At 42.9% G+C, this 18192-nt stretch overlaps 1 protein-coding gene across 1 annotated transcript in view; it reads left to right on the top strand.

Moving 5' to 3' along the window:
* spg21 (SPG21 abhydrolase domain containing, maspardin) overlaps positions 1-18192 on the top strand; it is a 43096-nt gene that overhangs the window by 10367 nt on the left and 14537 nt on the right. The window contains exon 3 of the mRNA XM_086026035.1: positions 17912-18073. Coding sequence (XP_085882161.1) covers positions 17912-18073 — 162 coding nt within the window. The remainder of the gene's footprint in view (positions 1-17911; positions 18074-18192) is intronic.

Below are 18192 nucleotides of genomic sequence, written 5' to 3'. Positions count from 1 at the left end.
CCTGTCCAGTCAAATTTATTGATATAGCCTTCATCACAGGAAATTCTCAAAGGGCTTCACATATGCACCAGATCATATTCACAACATCCCCTGATCTTAACCCCCAGGAGGGCAAGGAAAAAAAAAAAAAAACATGAGAAAACAAAAAGTGAGAAACCTTGAGAAGGGACCACAGATGGGGGAATCCCCCTTCCAGGATGATCAGGCTGCAATAGATGCTGAGTGGGCAACATTGAATACACATTATAATACTATACAGTGTTTGTTAAGGTAATGTGAAAGTTAATCAAATGAAGTGCTGCAGGAAGATGACATCGATGAAGTGAGCAGGGGCCCAATGGTCGTCAATGTAGAAATCTCCAAACAGCGCCTCAGAGGATGTGGTCAGCCTCCAATCTTGTAGCAGTCAGTTGCTGTTGGATCGAAACAGCAACCTCCAATTCGGTCGTCATCACCTAGTTCCCAAGCCTGGGAAAAGGGGGCAGAAAAAGAATACAAGCGTCAGTAAAGAGGCCAAAACAAACATTTCAACTAAACGCAGAATCATACAAATAAGTTTTAAACATTTCTACTGAGGTAATGCCTTGAATATCCGCAAGTAGGGAATTCCAAAGCATCAGTGCCTGAATAGAAAACGCTCTAGAGCCTGCAAACTTCTTTGGAAAAACGTGTGTATAAGTCTAAATTGTCTGGCGCACGACTCGCTGGAAATACACGGACAGAGGGGTAAACAATCATGGTGAAACGCAAGAGGCGCAACACAGTGGGGCACTTGCGGAACGCAGAGCAAACAGACTGCTTTATTCCTGTGGTGAGTGACATGAATGTAAAATGTTTTATTGATGGTAGCAAGTAACAAGCGGAAATTACGCCTATTTGCGTCACGAAGTCCGTGCGTAGCCGTTTCAATCGGTTTATCCAAATGCGGGCATACCTCTGTCCACCCACAAACGTGTTTGTTCCAAATGCTTCAGAAATACAAAAACAAGCTCAGGGTTCACACTGATTTGGCATTATGGTTAGTTAAAATTTTCATGCGCATTTATAATTGTTTTGTGGTGTATCTTTATCTTATTTAAAGGCAATTTTAAACGTTAACCTAACAACCCCCACTCCCCTGGGCCGTGGGAAAATTGTCAAGTGTTAACCGGTCCGCGGTGAACAAAAGGTTGGGGATCGCTGACATAACAGAATGATTTGAAGAGGTTTTTTGAGGAGGGCTTCCTGCTTTACACTTACCAACCTTTGATCGACGTGCTAAACCAGCGGTTCTTTATTTCCATCCCCTATGAAAAATGCAAAAAGAGGAGGTGCTCGAGGAACTACACGGTGCCAGACCCCCCGGCCTTTTTGACGGCCATGTCTGGCCGATATACTTGAAACACAAGAACATCAAGTGAGTATATATGTCTGGCTCTGGAAGCCAGATGTGGTGCCCCTAGAGGCGCTCGAGGTAGTGCAGGCATTGCACTCGAGTGCCATTAAAAATTAGGGTTGCACCGGTACCAGTATAGTACCACAATACTAGAGTTTTTAAAACGGTACCATACCCGCATTTAAAAACAAACGGTACTTTTATTTCATTTTATTGAATGTGATTTAATTGGTAAATTGGAGCCTGTCTCTTTAAGCGCGAGGACAGCGAGTGTGACGTAGTTGCCCACGCGTCTCCGCCTTCTTACAATGCTCACAGGCAGGGAGAGAAAGTGAAGTCGCGCAGACAAAGCAGGTGGGAGACAACGGAACAGAGATATCAGCTGCAGAAAAGCCCGTACTCGTTGATAAAACGGGGACCCGAAGTTCGGGTTCAAACCGAATGACAAAGGCGAGCCACTGAACACGGAAGCACCACAGTCACAGCGGTGCTACAAACTCTGCCTCGCGAAAAGTCTGCCTCGCGAAGGGAGGCAACTTGTCAAATTTGTCCAAACATTTGATGGACAACCATGCGAATTTGTTCCGCGACTTCTGTTAAGAATGACAGGTGATAATGTTGTTCACCAGTTCACTGCACTATAATGTCTATGAAATTAGTATAAAGCTCCCCGCAGCCCAGTCCTAAACTTTCAGTAGCCGACATCCAGAGAGCTAAAACATATCCATGGGGTGAAATGTGTTTTATTTGCCAAATGTGATTGATTTTTGTATTTGTTTACTAATTTATGAAGACCAGTGCTCTAAAAAAAAAAAAAAAAAAAGTCCATCATATCTTCCTTGTGTAGAAGATTTTAACAAAATATTGTGAAGAGACACAATGTGATTGCTTTGATTGAAAATCTATTTAGACAGACCAACATATGAAAAAGTAATTCTAACAAATGACCATTTTATATTACTGTATTGTCTGGTAAAAAAAAATCTGTCGAGTAGAAATGTTCTATCAACTCGTCAGTTGTTGGGTATGCCAAAAAGACACTTTAAACCCCTGAACATGTCCATGGTTAATAAATACATGAAATATATTTTTTAAAATGTAATTACATTCTTAAAATTTTCAATTAACCAATTAAGGCATAAACATTATATAAATGAAATATTGTATTGAAACATTTTTGCAAAACATTTTACTAGCCCACAATATCTAATCCTATCTGAGGTGATATAATTTATAAATTATAAATTTATTTTTCTAGTTGTATCCATTAAATGTTTCATGTATAGTTTCAAAACACAAACCCTTTGAATAATAAGAACAAGTTAAACTAGAGCTGCAAGCAGCTATAAAGTGTCCTCGCAGCCCTGGCGACGTTGGGGTACCGGCACGTCGGGATGCTCGCACATCGGAATTTATAAATCAAAATTATCACGTGAATGTTAAAGCAGCTTTTGTAGTTAAGGTGAGTCCAAAATTTAAACTAAATTCAAAATGGCGGACTTCCTCTTAGGTTTATCATATGGCTCCAAGAGGCTTTTTTGTTGGTCTCTTCCTGTTTCATATACTACCAAATTTTCGTAGATGTAGGTGAAGCTTACTAACGGGGCCGCTTTTTAAAAATATTCTAGGGGGCGGTAGCGAGCCATCTTTGAAAGATTGCACAATTGAATAATAAATTATTGATTAATTTACCAGGCCTTCTATGTGTGCAAAGTTTCATGATTTTTCGTGCATGTTTTCATTCTCAAAATCAGCAATGTGTTATTAGCAAACTGCGTTACCATGGCAACACCTTTTTGCAAAAAATCTCAAACTTCGTGTTTTAACATCATGAAGGCCTTAAACACTCTTCCGAGCAAATATGACGGTGATCTGGCTAACCTGCCAGGAGAAAAACATGAAAGAATAAAACATGTACTACATGTACTAGTCAGTAGGTGGCGCTCCCACTACGATGAAAAGTTAGTTCGTAGATGTCGTAGGTGTCTCATCAAATATGTGAAATTTTGACAAGATATTATCATGTTGATCACATTACAGCTGCTTTTAAAGTCAATGTGATGCCGAATTGTAAAGTGAATTCAAAATGGCCGACTTCCTGTTAGGTTTACCACATAGCTCCAAGAGACTTTTTTGTAGGTGTTGACCTGTTAGATATACCACAAAATTTTCGTAGATATAGGTGAAACGTACAACCGAGGCTGATTTTTAAAAAAAATTCTAGCGGCGGCATAATGTAGCCATTAATGTATAACATTAACGGCAAACATTCAGGATCAAACCTATGTAAATAGACGCAGTAACATGTGTATATACATGTGTATACACACCAACATACATCTACATAAAAAGTGAGGAACACTCATTTTAGCCTGTACATAGTACAGAGGAAACATACTCTAAGTAAGTGACAGTGCTGCAGTGCTGTAGTAAAATGTAAGGGCCAGCATTGGATAAAAATAAAACTAGACTAACAGTAGTGGGTAATGTTGGGTATTGCACGATATAAGCTCAGCACAATTGCACTAATGTCCGCCAGTTTGTACAGACTACACAATGTTCTTGTTAAAGAGTCTGACAGCAGCAGGCAAGAAGGAGCGGCGGAATCTCTCCTTTGCACAGCGAGGGTGTAACAGTCTGTCACTGAAGGAGCTGTGGAGTGCTGTTAGGGTGCCCCGAAGGGGGTGGTCCGGGTTGTCCAGCATTGATGACAGCTTGGCCAACATCCTCCTGTCCTCCACCGACCCACAGAGTCCAGGGAGCAGCCCAGGACAGCCCTCCTGACCAGTTTGTCCAGCCTCTTCTTGTCCCGGGCTGAGACGCCGCCTGCCCAGGTGACCACTCCCTGGAAAATGACCGATGCAACCACAGAGTCATAAAAGTTCCTGAGGAGTGTCCCCTGAACCCCAAAAGACCTCAGTCTCCTGAGTAGGAAGAGTCTGCTCTGACTCTTCCTATAGAGGGTGTCTGTGTTGTCGCTCCAGTCCAGTTTATTGTTCAGATGAACACCCAGGTACTTGTAAGTTGAGACTCTCTCAACATCTGTTCCCCGGATATTCACTGGTGCAGGTGAAGAGTGATGGTGCCTACCGAAATCCACCACCATCTCTTTGGATATCCCCGCATTGATCAGGAGGCGGTTCTGCTGGCACCAGTCCACAAAACCCTGAGTAAGTTCTCTGTACTCCCGATCATCTCCGCCTGTGATGAGGCCGACAATCGCAGAGGGTGAACAGGAAGGGAGCCAAGACAGTTCCCTGCGGGGCCCCCGTGCTACAGAGGAGCACGTCAGACACACAGTGTGGATCCATGTGGTGAGGTGGTGGGCCACCCCCGCCCGCTCCAGCTTGTCTCCCAATAGGGTGGGCTGGATGGTGTTGAAAGCACTGGAGAAATCAAAGAACATGATCCTCACAGTGCTCCCCGCCTTCTCTAGGTGGGAGAGTGAAGTGTGGAGGAGGTAGATGATGGCATCATCCACACTGATGCCAGGCTCGTATGCGAACTGGAGTGGGTCCATTGAGGAGCTCACCAGGGGGCGCAGGTGGACAAGGACCAGTCTCTCCAGGGTCTTCATCAGGTGAGACGTCAGCGCCACTAGTCTGAAGCTGTTGAGCTCCTTCGGGTGGGTGGTCTTTGGCACCGGGACCAGACAGGATGTTTTCCACAGCTTGGGGACTCTGCCCAGCTTCAATCTCAGGTTGAACATGCGCTGGAGAATTCCACACAGCTAGTCTGCGCAGGATTTGAGGAGCTGGGGTCTGATGCCATCTGCACCCGCTGCCTTCCTCGCCTTCATCTTCTTCAGCTGGTTCTTCACCTAAGATGTTGTGAAGGCCAAGGCTGGGCAGGAGGGAGTGGTGGCTGTCTGGTGTAGCTGGGAGCTGGAGACTGTGGCGAAAAGAGGGGATGGGGTGACACACCCAGCAGGAGGAGTAGGTGGAGGCTGCAGCAGGAGAGACTGAGTGGGGGCAGGCATCTGATCGAACCTATTGAAAAAGAGGCTCTGCTCATTTGCCCACTGCAGGTCCCCCCCAATCCGGGTCTTTGGTTGTCCGTGGCCTGAGATGGTCTACAGGCCCCTCCAGACTCCCCTGGCATTATTCTATAGCAGCTGCTCCTCCATCCTCTTTCTGTAGGACCTTTTCCCCTCTCTGATCCTCCTCCTTAGCTGGCGCTGCACAGTCTTCCGCTCTTCTTTGTTGCCTGACGCAAAAGCCCTCTTCTTCTCCTTCAGGAGAGCTTTTATGTCTGGTGTGATCCAGGGTTTGTTGTTGGAGAAATACCTTACTGTCCTGGTGGGTATGGTGTTCTCCATGCAGAAATTTATATAGTCTGTAACAGTGTCCGTTAGACTACTAATGTCTTCCCCGTGAGCATCGCTGAATATTTCCCACACAGTCCTTTAAGGCCTCCTCGGCCTCTCCAGACCATCTCTGAACTGTGCGGGTCACAGCTGGCTGCCTGCGGACCAGAGGTTTGTACACAGAATGGAGAGCCACCAGGTTGTGATTAGCTTTGCCCAGCGGGGGGAGGGGCAGTGATTTGTATGCCTCCCTGGTGTTGGCATAGAAAAGGTCCAGTGTTTTATTGTCTCTGGTGTGGCAGGTGACAGACTGTGTGAATGAAGGCAGAGAGGAGGAAGGAGAGGCATGGTTGAAGTCACCAGAGATGAGTATCAGGGCATTTGGGTGCTGTGTTTGTAGCCTGCTCACGGCTGCAGTCAAGACATCACAGGCTGTGTCGCCGCTGGCAGCGGGGGGGAAGTAGACGGTCACCGCGATCACATGACTAAACTCTCGCGGTATGTGGAATGGCCTCATGCCAACAGCTAGCAGCTCAATATCCCTATTAGGGAAAGATCAAAGAATAAAACATGTACTTCCTTTAGCCAGTAGGTGGCGCCACCACTACGATGAAAAATAAGATCTGAGATGTCTTCAGGCTTCGACTTTTATCAAATGTTAGTTGGGTTTTACAAGAAATTATCATGTGGGTCAAGTTCCAGCAGCTACTGTAATCAGAGCAAATTCATACTTTAAACTCAATTCAAAATGGCCGACTTCCTGTTTGGTTTAGCATATGGCTCCAAGAGACTTTTTTGTAGGCCTTAACCTGTTACTTGTACCACCAATTTTTTCTAGATCTCGAAGAAACGTACAACCGGGGCTGAATTAAAAAAAAAAAAATTCTAAGGGGCGCTAGCAAGCCATTTTTTACAAAATGAAAAAAATATTGATGATTTCGCCAGGCCTGATGTATGTGCAAAGTTTCGTGAGATTTCGAGCATGTTCAGACTCTCAAAATGAGCGTTGTTTTTTTGGCGAACTGCGTGTTGCCATGGCAACAGATTTTCACAAAACATCATACATTTCGTATTTTAATATTAGGAAGTCCTAAATACTCATCTGTGCAAAGATGAGGTGGACCCGGTTAAACTGCTAAGATAAAAATATCAAAGAAAAAAAATGTATTTCCTTCAGCCACTAGGTGGCGCTACCACTACGATGAAAAATAAGTTTGTAGATGTCTTCAGCCCTTGGCTATTATCAAATAGGAAAAAATTCGAGAAGTTTGGATGATATGGGTCAAGTTAAAACTGTATTTATTGTCACGTTGAATAATCAGACTTTGCGGCAACATCAAGGCAACGACCTTTGCCAAAAAGTCACAATATTCGGCGTAGAGCAAGATCAATGTCTTCAGGGTTTTTCTGAGAGATTTTCAGTTGGATTCGTTCAACAGGCTCCGAGCAGTAAATAGAAATGTAAAAAATGACATTATTTTTGCCACTAGGTGGCGCTGAATGTATAATGGAATATTATCATATAGATGTCTTCAGGTCGCGACTCTTTACATACAGGTGAAGTTTGGGATTTTTTGGAGAATGTGCAGGGGAGTTATTAAAGTTTTTCTCCTGTATGGCGAAAGAAAAAAATTACGCCAAATTTGATGCCCCGCCCCCGTCATATAGTTTATCAAAAACTCAAAAAAAAGTTCCCAGTTTTTTCCCAACGTCTTAAGATGATATATCCGAAGTTTCAAGTCAATCAGATGAATCCTCCAGGACATGGGTGCAAAAGTATGCACCCTGTAAATGTCCAAAAATGGTCCAAAATTGGACATTCAAAAATTCATAGCTCACTTCATCTACATGTTAGACTATGGCTGTAACAGACTTTTTTTGTACGTCTTGGGGGGGCTACATGTGCCTGCCAATTTTCGTAGATCTAGGTCAAACGGGCTGGAATTCTATTTTGTTTTCCTACTCTAGGTGGCGCTACAGAACCATTTTGTGTGCGTCCTTTACGGCGACTTTAAAATATCAAATTTTTCGCCAGGCCCGATGAGACTGCAAAGTTTGGTGAGTTTTCGTGCATGTTTAGGGGTTCAAAAATGCGATCATTTGGTCAGAAAAAAAAAAATCTACAAAAACAATAGGGTCCTTGCAGCTTTCACTGCTCGGGCCCTAATAATAATAATAATAATTTATACAAAAACAATAGGGTCCTTGCAACTTTATATGCTCGGGCCCTTACTAGAGCTGCGAGCAGCTATAACGGGCCCTTGCAACCCTGCCCACGTTGGGGTACTTGCAAGTCGGGGTACTTGCAAATCGGGGTACTTACAATAAGCATAAAAGACTAGTGTTTATGCCTGGTCTGATATATGTCCAAAGGTGAATGACGTTTCGCCTAGGTTTAGACCGTCAAAAACAGCGTAATTTGTCTTTGCAAATGGCTCATCACCATGGCAACAGCGTGCAACGTAATAAAAAACTTGCAATAACTTTTCATCTTTTGCATGTTTAGGCGAAACACCTAAAGTTTGTAGATGATCGGATAAAATCTCCAGGAGTTTGTTAAAATATGACCTCTACAAAAAGGCCAAAAATGTTGGCCGATTCCAAAATTAAGTAAAAATGGCGGACTTCCTGTAAGATTTAGCCTATGGCTATAAGATACTTTTTGTAGGTCTTGGACTGTTACAGATGTGTCCAAATTGTCACAGACCTAGGTAAAATTTATAGGTAAAATGTGTAGGGGGATCTACAGAGACATTTTTTTAAACAAGCACATGAAATCTCTACAGTTTTTATTTTTATGCCATGTCTAATTTGTGTACAAAATTTCGCCAAGGTTTAGAGCCTCCAAAACAGCATCAGTTTTCATTATATACAGTGCATTGCTACTACAACATCGTACCACGAAATAAAAAGATTTCAATAACTTTTTATCTTAAACATCTTTAGATGAAGCATACAAAGTTTGAAGACAATCGGATAAATGCTCTAGGAGGAGTTTGTTAGAATATGACCACTGTGAAAATACCCAAAAGTTGCGAAAATTCCAGAGTAAATTCAAAATGGTTGACTTCCTGTTAGGTTTAGCACACGGCTAAAAAATACGTTTTTGTAGGTCTTAGGCTGTTACATATACCACCAAATTTTCATAGATGGAGGTGAAACGTACAACCCAGAATCCTTCATTAAGCAGGAATTATGAAACGCAAAGTTTTATGTTCAGACCCCGTCATATAGTGTTAAGAAAACGTAAACAATTTTTCCCTATTATTGTCCCACGTGTTGAGATGGTACAACCCAAATTTGAAGTCAATCGGGTGAACCATCTTGGACTTGGGGGCAAATGTGTTACCCCTGTAAATGTGCAGAAATGGTCCAACGTTGTACTTTCAAATACTCATTACTCACTTCCTGGACAACAAAATAAAAAGATTTCAATAACTTTTCATCTTAACCATCTTTAGATGAAGCATGCAAAGTTTGAAGACGATCGGATTAAATGCTCTAGGAGGAGTTTGTTAAAATATGACCAGTGAAAGTCACAAAAAGTTGCGACAATAAATTCAAAATGGTTGATTTCCTGTAAGCTTTAGCACATGACTATAAAAGACATTTTTCTAGGTCTTGGGCTGTTACATATACCAGCAAATTTTCATAGATGTAGGTAAAACGTACAACCTAGAATCCTTCGTTAAGCAGGAATTATGAAACGCAGAGTTTGAAGCTCAGCTACCGTCATATAATGTTTAGAAAACGTAAACTATTTTTCCCTATTATTGTCCCACGTGATGAGATGATACAACTCAAATTTGAAGTCAATCGGATGAACCATCTCGGACTTGGGGGAAAATGTATGACCCCTGTAAATGTTCACAAATGGGCTAACGTTCTACTTGAGAATTCTCAGAACTCACTTCCTGTACATGTTCAGGCATGGGTATCAAAGACTTTTTGTACGTCTTGGGTTGCTACACATGCCTCCCAGTTTTCATAGCCGTATGTCGAACTTACCAGGACTTTCCTTTGATAACAAAATCGAGGGGTTCTTGTGGTCCCTGCAGACCCCTGTGCATGTTCGGGCATGGGGACCATAGAATTTTTGTAGGTTTGAGGGTTCTACACGTGCCTCCCAGGTTTCGTAGCCGTAGGTCAAACTTACCGGGACTTTCCTTTGATGACAAAAATTGAGGGGCTCTTGGGGACCCCGTTTTTGAGTACTCGAGTATGCCGACTTCAAAATATCACATTTTTCGCCCAGGCCCGATGTGTGTGCAGTTTGGTGAGTTTTCGTTCACCTTTAGTCCTTCAAAAATGCGAATCTTAATTTAGAATAATCATGATAATAATAATAGGAATTTCTACGAAAACAATAGGGTCCTTGCACCTTTCTCTGCCTTGGCCCCAACTAGAGCTGCAAGCAGCTGTAAAGGGCCCTCGCAGCCCTGGCAACGTTGGGGTACTGGCACGTTGGGATGCTCGCACATCGAAATGATCAAAGTTGTAGCAGCTTTTGTAGTCAAGGTGAGTCCAAACTTTAAAGTAAATTCAAAATGGCTGACTTCCTCTTAGGTTTATTATATGGCACCAAGAGGCTTTTTTGTAGGTCTCTTTCTGTTTTATATACTTGCAAATTTTCGTACATGTTGGTGAAGCGTGCTGCTGGGGCCATTTTTTAAACATTTTCTAGGGGGCGGTAGCGAGCCATCTTTGAAAGGTTGCACAATTAAATAATTATTGATTAAATTACCAGGCCTTCTATGTGTTCAAAGTTTCATGAGTTTTCATGCATGTTTACATTCTCAAAATCAGCATTGTGTTATTGGCAAGCTGCGTTACCATGGCAACACCTTTTTGTGAAAAATCTAAAACTTTGTGTTTTAACATCATGAAGGCCTAAACACTCTTCCGAGCAAATATGAGGGAGATCTGGCTAACCTCCCAGGAGAGAAACATGAAAGAATAAAACATGTACTTCATTCAGCCAGTAGGTGGCGCTCCCACTACGATGAAAAGTTAATTCGTAGATGTCTTCAGGTGTAGACTCTCATTTAATGTGTGACATTTGGACACGATATCATGTGTATCACATGACAGCTGCTTTTAAAGTCAAAAGTCAATGTAATGCAGAAATGTAAAGAGAAATTCAAAATGGCGGACTTCCTGTTAGGTTTAGCACATATCTCCAAGAGACTTTTTTGTAGGTGTTGACCTGTTAGATATACCAGCAAATATTTGTAGATATAGGTGAAACGTACAACCAGGGCTGATTTTTTTAAAAAATCATAGGGGGCGCTAGCGAGCCATTTTTTAAACAATTGCGACTTAAAAAAAAAAGATGATTTCACGAGATCTGATGTGTGTGCAAAGTTTCGGGAGATTTCATGCATGTTTAGATGTCATGTCAAAATCAGCGTAGTTTTATTTACAAACTGCCCGTTGCCATGGAGACAGCTTTTTACGAAAAATCACAAATATAGTATTTTGACATCAGGAAGGTCTTCAGAGTCTTCCGAGCAATTCTGAGGTCGACCTGGTTAACCTGCAAGGAGGAAAACATCAACGAATAAAACATGTCCTTCCCTTAACCAGTAGGTGGCGCTACCACTACGATGGAAAATAAGGAGATGTCTTCTGGCTTTGACTTTTGTCAAATGTTAGTAGGGTTTTAGAAGAAATTATCATGTGGGTCAAGTTCCAGCAGCTACTGTAATCAGAGCAAATTCATACTTTAAACTTAATTCAAAATGGCCGACTTCCTGTTTGGTTTAGCATATGGCTCCAGGAGACTTTTTTTGTTGGCCTTGAACTTACATATACCACCAATTTTTTTGTAGATCTCGAAGAAACATACAACCGGGGCTGAATTTTTAAACATTTCTAGGGGGCGCTAGCGAGCCATTTTTTACAAATTACACAAAAAACGAAAAGGAATATTGGTGATTTCGCCAAGCCTTATGTATGTGCAAAGTTTTGTGAGATTTCGAGCATGTTCAGACCCTCAAAATGAGCGTTGTTTATTTGGCAAACTGCTTGTTGCCATGGCAACAGCTTTTCACGAAAAATCACAAATTTCTTATTTTAATATTAGGAAGTCCTAAACACTGTTCCGAACAAAGATGAAGTCGACCCGGTTAACCTGCTAGGATAAAAACATCAAAGAACAAAACATGTATTTCCTTAAGCCACTAGGTGGCGCTACCACTACGATGAAAAATAAGTTCGTAGATGTCTTCAGCCTTTGGCTATCATCAAATATAAAAAAAATCTCAAAGTTTGGATGATCTGAGTCAAGTTAAAACTGTATTTATTGTCACATTAAATAATCAGATTTTGCGGCACCGTCAAGGCCACGCCCTTCGCCAAAGAGTCACAATATTCGGCGTAGAGCAAGATCAACGTCTTGAGGCTTTCTGTCAAATTTTCAGTCGGATTCGTTCAACAGGCTCCGAGCAGTAAATAGAAATGTAAAAAATGACAATTTCTGTCGCCACTAGGTGGCGCTATTTGTATAATGGGATATTATCATATAGATGTCTTAAGGTCGCGACTCTTTACGTACAGGTGAAGTTTGGCATTGTTTGGAGCATGTTCAGGTGAGTTATTAAGGGTTTTCTCCTTTATGACGAAGGAAAAAATTTAATATAGTTTATCGAAAACTCAAAAAAATGTTTACAGTTGTTGCCCCAGGTTTTAAGATTATATATCCGAAGTTTGAAGTAAATTAGAATAATCCTCTTGGACATGGGTGCAAAAGTATGCACGTAAAGTATGCCTGTAAACTTGCAAAAATGGTCCAAATTGGACATTCAAAAATTCATAGCTCACTTCCTGTACACTTTAGACCATAGCTGCAATTACCTTTTTTATACGTCTCGCAGCAGTCGCTGTTCGGGCCCTAATAATAATTTCTACAAAAACAACAGGGACCTCGCAGCTGTTTGTTGCACGGTCCCTAATAATAATAATAATAATAATAATAATAATAATTTCTACAAAAACAATAGGGACCTCGCAGCAGTCGCTGCTCGGGCCCTAATTAAGCAATGATATTCAAATTAAAATAACCATGTTAATTGAAATACCGTACCTTCTCCCTCCACCAACAACAGAAGTCTAGTGCTACTGGCTCAGAGAGGGTGACACCACCCACTCACAAGTAACCTACTCTCCAAGATGTCTTTCAACAGCATATGAAGTACCCAAAGGACAGCAAAGATGCTAAAAGGCTCAACAGGGCAGTTGCAGAGTTTATTTGTATGGATCAAGTTCCAATATATTCAGTAGAGAAAGCTATTAAAGTTATTGTTCCCAAAGTCTGTTTTAAAATAAAGGAAAATATTGACATTTGAGTGTTTAACCTGTTTGCAAAAAGTATCGAAATACATATTGGTATCGGTATAGAAACTGAAATTTGGTATCCTCACAACGCTAGTACAAATATCAATGGCATCTGATTCCCTGAAAAAAAGGTTATGTATGCCGGTTATGTATCAAAATTGCGCGCACAGGCTATGTCTATATTTTGACAAGTTTTGACAACGCGTGCTGTAAAATGGCACTGTTCTTTTTTTACGTGTTTCATGGTCTATTTTGCTATAAAGTTGGCATCGTCAAGTATCGGCATAATTTCGATAACACTCCTCTTCACGTCAGGTTTCTTCTTCGAGAAAGGTTGGGGGATGAAAAACATTTATACAGTGTTTGGTGAATGCAAGACAGCCCCAAGCTTCCAAAAGGCACAGTCTATGAAAATAATGTCTGTAAAACGAGATCCAAATGTATGTGCACATCTCTAGTCATGGCCCCTTCATACTCTGAAAATATTAGTGCAATGCTTTTGATTTTGATTACTTTTGCTCGTGAGCCTTTGCTTTTTCCTATGCTTCCAATAGGAAAAGCACTTAATGTAACTGTGATTCACCAAAATGTATGTGCAAATGCATGCCCACCTAATACTCCAAAAATATTAACTATCGCCACAATATTTGGGATTTTCTCGATGTCGTAAAGCCATTGATTATGAGAACCGACCAGCTCCCATTCACGTTAATGAGACCTACAGCCTATGAAGAGGAAACAACTATTAACAGAGAATGCAATTTCTGGAAAAATTGCGTGTGAAGGCAAAGGAAGCTGAATGGAAACTGTGGAATGCGTTGGAATGAAGTTGAATGAAGTTGAATGACCTTGAAAAAAATCTGAAGGGAAACAAGAAAAGAGGAAGTAAGGAAACAATAAAAGAAGGAAGTCAGGCAAAAAATAAGGAAAACAAAGAATGATGGAATCAAAGGAAGGGAGGACGCAAGGAACCAAGATAGCAAGGAAAACAAGCAAGAAAGGATACAAAGTAAGAATACATAATAGTCGGAAGGAAAGGATGAGGCAAAGAAATGAGGAAGAAAGGACACTAGGAAGCAAGGAAGGAAGGAAACAAGGAATTTCAGAAAGGAAGGAACCTGGGGATGAGAAATGTGTGTGTCCCAATATTTTTGAACAAAATGCCCGCTTCATTAATACCACCTGGAGATGAGAAATCGGGGTGTCCCAATACTTTTGAACAACATGGCTGCTTCATTAGGAACACCAGGAGATGAAAATTCTGGGTGCCCCAATACTTTTGAACATGGCCACTTCATTAGGGACACTTGAGGATGTAGTTTCTCTGTGTCCCAATGCTTTTGAACAACATGGCAGCTTCATTAGGGACACCTGGGAGTGAAAAATCGGGGTGTCCCAATGCTTTTGAACAACATGACCGCTTCATTTGGGTCACCTGGGGATTAAAATTCTGGGTGTCCCAATACTTTTGAACATGGCCACTTCATTAGGGACACATGGGGATGAAAATTCGGGGTGTCCCAATACTTTTGAACAACATGGCCGCTTCATTAGGGACACCTGGGGATGCAAATTCTGGGTGTCCCAATACTTTTGAACAACATGCCTGACCAAGATAGCCGCAGCACTCAGACCTCGGGGTGATTATCGGCAGTCTAGCTAATGTCCCTGACCAAGATGGCCGCCGCACTGGGGAGACCTCGGGGTGAGTATCCCCAGTCTAGCTAATGTCCCTGACCAAAATGGCCGCCGCACTTGGGAGATCTTGGGGTGAGTATCCCCAGTCTAGCTTATGTTCCTGTCCAAGATGGCCGCCGCACCGGGGAAACCTCGGGGTGATAATCCCCCGTCTAGCTAATGTTCCTGACCAAGATAGCAGCCGCACCGGGGTGACCTCGGGGTGAGTATCCCCAGTTTAGCTAATGTCCCTTCCCAAGATGGCCGCCGCACTGTGGAGACCTCGGGGTGTGTATCCCCAGTCTTTCTAATGTCCCTGTCCAAGATGGCTGCCGCACCAGGGAGACCTCGGGGTGAGTATTCCCTGTCTAGCTAATGTCCCTGTCCAAGATGGCCGCCGCACTGGGTAGACCTCGGGGTGAATATCCCCAGTCTCGCAAATGTCCCTTCCCAAGATGGCAGCCGCACTGTGGAGACCTCGGTATGAGTATCCTCAGTCTAGCTAATGTCCCTGCCCAAGATGGCTGCCGCACTGGGGAGACCTCGGGGTGAATATCCCCAGTGTAGCTAATGTCCCTGTCCAAGATGGTGGCCGCACCAGGGAGACCTCGGGGTGATTATCCCCAGTCTAGCTAATGTCCCTGCCCAAGATGGCTGCCGCACTGTGTAGACCTTGGGGTAAGTATCCCCAGTCTAGCTAATGTCCCTGACCAAGATGGCCGCTGCACCGGGGAGACCTTGGGGTGAGTATACCCAGTCTCGCAAATGTCCCTTCCCAAGATGGCAGCCGGACTGTGGAGACCTCGGTATGAGTATCCTCAGTCTAGTTAATGTCCCTGCCCAAGATGGCCGCCGCACTAGGGAGACCTCGAGGTGAATATCCCCAGTGTAGCTAATGTCCCTGTCCAAGATGGCCGCCACAACTGGGAGCCCTCAGGGTGAGTATCCCCAGTCTAGCTAATGGCCCTGTCCAAGATGGCCGCCGCTTTGGCGAGACCTCGGGGTGTGTATCCCCAGTCTAGCTAATGTCTCTGCCCAAGATGGACGTCGCTTTGGTGAGAGCTCAGGGTGAGTATCCCCAGTCTAGCTAATGTCTCTGCCCAAGATGGCCGCCGCAGTGGGGAGACCAACGGGTAATAACACTGGTCCACTGGAAATTAATGGTGAAATTGTATGGCTTTTTAAAGTGTGAATGAGTTGAATGGGTGGGAAGTAGGAATTTTGGGGGTGTTGAAAAGCTGAATGTGAGTCGAATGAGTCTAATGACTTGAATTTGTGGAAATTGGGAAGGTGTAAATGTGAAATGTTGAATGTGCAAATAGAAATGAATGGTGACTAGTTGAATATTTGTGGGTTTTTTAAGTGTGAATGAGTTGAATGTCCGAAAAGTAGGAATTTTAGTGGTGTCGAAAAGCTGAATGTGAGCTGAATGAGTTGAATGACTTGAATTTGGGGAAATTGGAGTGGTGTTAATGGGCGAGACCTCGGGGTGTGTATCCCCAGTCTATCTAATGTCCCTGTTCAAGATGACTGCCGCACCGGGGAGACCTCGGGGTGAGTATTCCCTGTCTAGCTAATGTCCCTGTCCAAGATGGCCGCCGCACTGGGTAGACCTCGGGGTGAGTATCCCCAGTCTAGCTAATGTCCCTGTCCAAGATGGCCGCCACACCGGGGAGACCTCGGGGTGATCATCCCCAGTCTAGCTAATGTCCCTGACTAAGATGGTGGCCGCACCTGGGAGACCTCGGGGTGATTATCCCCAGTCTAGCTAATGTCCCTGCCCAAGATGGGCGCCGCACTGGTGAGACCTCAGGGTGAGTATCCCCCGTCTAGCTAATATCTCTGACCAAGATGGCCGCCGCACCGGGGAGACTTCGGGGTGAGCACGGTGGTGGACTGGTTAGCACGTCTTCCTCACAGTTCAGAGGTCGTGCGTTGATCCCGGCCCCGGCCTCCCCGTGTGAAGTTTGCATGTTCTCCCCGTGCCTGCGTGGATTTTCTCCGGTTACTCCTGTTTCCTCCCACATTCCAAAAACATGCATGGTAAGTTGATTGTACTCTCTAAATTGCCCCTAAGCGTGATTGTGAGTGCAGATGTTTGTCTTTGTGTGCCCTGCGATTGGCTGGCAACCAATTCAGGGTGTCCCCCGCCTACTGCCCGAATACAGCTGGGATAGGCTCCAGCACGCCCCGCGACCCTTGTGAGGATCAGCTGTATCGATAATGGATGGATGGATGAATTTTTGTGTTTTTTTTCAGGGTGAATGAGTTGAATGTGTGGGAAATAGGAATTTGGGGTGTGTTGAAAAGCTTGACCAATATGAGTTAAATGATATGAATGTTGTGAATTTCAAATTGGAATGATGTAAATGTGAATTGTTGAATATGGCAATGGGAATGAATGGTGGAATTTTTTTACAGGTGAATAAGTTGAATGTGTGGGAAGTAGAAATTTTGGGTGTGTTGAAAAGTTTACCAATGTGAGTTGAATGAGTTGAATCTTGTGAATTTGAAGTTAGAATTGTGTAAATGTGAAATGTTGAATGTGCCATTGGAAATGAATGTGTTTTTTTGTGGTGAAAAACGTGAAATTGTGAAAAATGTGAAAATTTGTGAAAGAAGAAAAAATACTATACAAGAAGGCATGAATATTCTGAATGTTTTGAAACGAAGTGAATCGGGTGAAAAATGTGGAAGGAGATGCACGCCAAAAAAGTGGTCGGAATAAAAAGGAATCATAATAATAATAAAGAATAGGAATAACATATGTGTGAAGGCCTTCGCCTTCACACAATAATCGTTTTTATTGATTATGATTTCATTATAGTCCTATAAATAAAATAAATATACCTGATTTATTAATTTTTCCATAATCACCCAGCCCTACAAAGGAGTACCAGAGGTGGTTGCTTGGTGCTCATGTTTCTTTATGTTGATCAATTACTCTGTTTGTCTTTATGCAGTGGTCATTTTGCCATGACTGTCAACTCAACACCTGGCGTTATTTTGCCATGAATCTTGCAAGAATTATAATGTGTTTTGACTAGAACTGGAACATACAATGTGCAGTATTGTTACTTTACAAATTTTGGGGTTTAATTCCCCGTCAACGACACACCTATAAATGCAAGTCAAACAACATTGTCCTGGGGCTCAGGAGATATTGTTTTCATTTATTCATGTCAATTGTATACATTTTTCTATATTTCCCTTTGTAGATTATTGTTGATGATGACGACAGCAAAGTTTGGTCCTTGTATGATGCAGGCCCGAAAAGCATCAGGTGCCCCATCATGTTCCTTCCGCCTGTCAGTGGAACTGCAGAAGTGTTCTTCCAACAGCTGTTGGCTTTGACAAGCTGGGGTTACAGAGTCATATCTGTGAGTACAACACAAATGGGTGTGCAAAAGCACAGTGCTCACTCATACTGTAGGCACATGTTGGGAGTGCAGTTTTTCCCTTTGACTCGTCAGTGGGTGCACATCAAACTCGAATGATG

This window comes from Filicampus tigris, chromosome 3 (genome assembly GCF_054856515.1).
Source record: "Filicampus tigris isolate MCC_2025a chromosome 3, RoL_Ftig_1.0, whole genome shotgun sequence".
Classification (NCBI taxonomy): domain Eukaryota; kingdom Metazoa; phylum Chordata; class Actinopteri; order Syngnathiformes; family Syngnathidae; genus Filicampus; species Filicampus tigris.
This window is presented reverse-complemented; position numbering and strand designations above follow the sequence as displayed.